Source organism: Euphorbia lathyris, chromosome 7 (assembly GCF_963576675.1).
Source record: "Euphorbia lathyris chromosome 7, ddEupLath1.1, whole genome shotgun sequence".
NCBI classification, from domain to species: domain Eukaryota; kingdom Viridiplantae; phylum Streptophyta; class Magnoliopsida; order Malpighiales; family Euphorbiaceae; genus Euphorbia; species Euphorbia lathyris.
In genome coordinates, this window is record NC_088916.1 from 48,018,048 (window position 1) to 48,021,427 (window position 3,380).

At 41.2% G+C, this 3,380-nt stretch overlaps 1 protein-coding gene across 1 annotated transcript; it reads left to right on the forward strand.

The window, feature by feature from the left end:
* Positions 1-504: 504 nt before the first annotated feature.
* Positions 505-2,526, forward strand: LOC136235592 (F-box protein At1g47056-like). The gene has a single exon (XM_066025382.1). It carries the CDS (start codon positions 743-745, stop codon positions 2,342-2,344), a length of 1,602 nt encoding a protein of 533 aa, XP_065881454.1. The 5' UTR covers positions 505-742; the 3' UTR covers positions 2,345-2,526.
* The last annotated feature ends 854 nt before the right edge of the window (positions 2,527-3,380 follow it).

A 3,380-nucleotide genomic window follows, 5' to 3' on the forward strand; every position in this document is an offset into this window, starting at 1 on the left:
TAGCTATTAGCCGATTACCTTTTTGGTTAGCTGATTTGACTAACTGATTCTGTAAACTTGTTTGGTAAAACTTAGCTGAATGCTAATAGCTGTTTGAATAAATGACAAATAAAGACATGATAAAACATTTATTTGGGATTAAAAGGTAATAATTAGGGATAAAAATGTCATTCAAAAGAGATTGAGCAATAAGCTAATTTAAAAAGCTCAAATGAATTTTTCAAAATTAGTTTTTTGGACCCAATAAACTCTTTCAAATTTCTTTTCACCAAACAACACGATAGAGTTAAAAACCTCTAATTTTTATTAAAAAACTTTTTTATCAAATAGGGCCATAAAGTTAAAGCCTCATGGGCGTATTTACTCCATGTATATATGGATGATCATATATGGTCCGCTCGTTTGAAAATCTAAAAAAGAGAGAGCGGGTGATTGAAAAGTAAAATAGGTTGGTCCACGGTTACCACGTGAGAACGATCACACAGTACACAAACTCGCAAGCGAGAAGACCATTCCATTCAAAAAGATACAAAAAATAATTCCTAAAAAAGGAGAAACGAAAAAAGGGGAAATGAAATCCGGTTTCAGGTCCGTCGTTGAACATCTCGAAGTGCAAAGACCTAATAACGTTCTTGAGAAAGCAGCCGCTCCTTCTTCCAAGCTACACGCCGGTGGTGGCCACAACAAATAGTCGAAGCCCCAGGCTTCAAATTGCACCCCTCCGTATTTATATTTTACGTGGATGGGCCAATCATCATCGTCGGCTGCAGTATTGAGCCGACGAGACTCTAACCATAGTCACCGGTCTAAACCCAAATTAACGGCCGTGGTTTCCCCTATGCAAGTCGAAGAATCTTGCGAGTTTGATATTATCGATGGATCACTTGACTACATCTCCGATCTGCCTGATGAATGTTTGGCTTGCATTTTCCAGTCGCTTAGCTCCGCTGATCGTAAACGTTGCTCTTTGGTTTGCCGTCGGTGGCTTAGCATCGAGGGACAGAGCCGACACCGTCTTTCTCTCAACGCTCAATCAGATCTCTTCACTATGGTTCCCGTTCTCTTATCTCGCTTCGATTCCGTGACAAAACTCGCTCTTAAATGTGACCGTAGATCTGCTAGCATTGGAGACGAAGCGCTTGAAGCGATCTCTGCCCGTTGCCGCAACCTGACGCGCCTAAAGCTTCGTTCTTGCCGCGATATAACCGACACCGGGATGGCAGCTTTAGCGAAGAATTGTAAAGGGTTGAAGAAGCTCTCTTGTGGATCATGCACCTTTGGAGCCAAAGGGATGAACGCGGTCCTTGATAACTGTGCATCTCTTGAAGAATTGTCCGTGAAGCGGTTACGGGGAATTACTGATGGAGCTGCGGCTGAGCCAATTGGTCCGGGTTTGGCCGCATCTTCGCTCAAAATGATATGCTTAAAGGAACTTTACAATGGACAGTGTTTTGGTCCGCTTATAATTGGGTCAAAGAATCTTAGAACATTGAAGCTTTTCAGATGCTCGGGTGATTGGGACAAGCTACTTCAAGTCATTGCGGATCGGGTAACAAGTATGGTCGAGATTCATCTCGAGAGGCTCCAGGTAAGCGATGCCGGTCTTGCTGCAATCTCAAATTGTTTGGATCTAGAGATTTTGCACCTTGTAAAAACCCCAGAGTGCACCAATTTTGGCCTAGTTTCCGTGGCTGAGCGTTGTAAGTTACTTAGAAAGCTTCACATTGACGGATGGAAAGCAAACCGAATTGGTGATGAAGGTTTAATAGCTGTTGCAAAAAATTGCCCCAATTTGCAAGAATTGGTGCTTATTGGAGTCAATCCTACAAAGAATAGCATAGAAATGTTAGCTTCAAATTGCCCAAATTTAGAGCGATTAGCTCTCTGTGGTAGTGATACTGTTGGTGATGCAGAGATTTGTTGCATTGCGGCCAAATGTGTAGCTTTGAAAAAGCTTTGTATTAAAAGCTGCCCTGTATCAGATCACGGAATGGAAGCCCTTGCTAGTGGATGCCCAAATCTGGTTAAAGTGAAAGTGAAGAAATGTAGAGGGGTAACATGTGAGGGTGCAGATTGGTTAAGAACGAGTAGGGGATCTGTTGCAGTGAATTTAGACAGTGGTGAAGTTGAACATCAAGATGCAAGTGTTAGTGATGTTGGGGCACAGGAAAACGGGGTTGAATTTGCTTTAGCACCTGGTCAAATGCCCGCTGCACCTGTTGCTTCAAGCAGTACTGTGCGATCAACATCATTCAAGGCAAGATTAGGACTTCTAAGTGGGAGAAGCTTAGTGGCTTGTACTCTGAGAAGGTGGTCAAGTGGTAATAGTAGCTCTCGAAGTTAATTAGATAAAAGACTAAAGTTGCTGAACAGAAAGATATGCCTTGGCTTGATCAATTTCAATTGTTTCTGCATTGTTTTCAATTCCACATTTATGTACTCAATTTGATATTGGCTTGCTGTTTGTTGCCTTTTCAACTGAGTATTCAATGTCAAAAATTATAAGTTTTACTTTCCTTTTGTTTATGTTTGTTGGTCTCTGTTATGTGGCAAGTTTCCTTGTGCATGAAAAGTTCTGTACCATGGCTTTGCACTTGCTTAATAGTTAATACACTTATATTGTGTTTATCTGTTAGGATATCACATTGTTTTGATTAGATTGTGATTTCAACTGTCATTGCTAGTATTGACAATTCTCCTATATACCATTTAGAGGTGAAGCTAAAGGTCGAATTTGTTAACATGGTATTATAGCTAGTTAGTTTGCAAACTTTATGTTTAGTTGTTTTGCCTAAGGAGTTATGGAGAAGGGGATCCATTTAAGATATGTTTTCCCTGAGCAGGGGGCTATGTTATAAGATATGCTTGGCCATGAGCCTCGGAGTAATGCTATAGGATTGCTTACATAGATTATTTAGTAAACATGATATCTTTTATAAGTTTAAACAATCATCCCTAGTCCCTACGTAACTATCTGTCAGGTTAGTTGGATATGAGTTCGTCTACATTTTCTTTTGTGCTGATTGTGAGGAGAATGTTATGAGATTTCTGACATTGACCATGTAGTAAACGTCGTAGTTATTAAAGGCGCGCTTTGGTTCATGGCGCACCAGGCGCAGGCCTTAGCGCCATGTCACCCCCATGGCGAGGCGCAACCACCATGGCGCGTGCCTGGTGTGCCATTTTGCGCCAAGAGGCAGTTGCCAAAGGCGCACCAAGGCGCGCCTTGGCAGTTAGGGGCAGTTTTCTGGAATTTTTGGCAGTTAATTTATATATCTGGAATGGAACATGTGTTCTATTAAAAAAGAATTTTAAAAAGGAAGAGAGATGAAGTGACGGAGTCATTATAAGAGGAAGAAGTTTAGTAGAAGAAAACACAG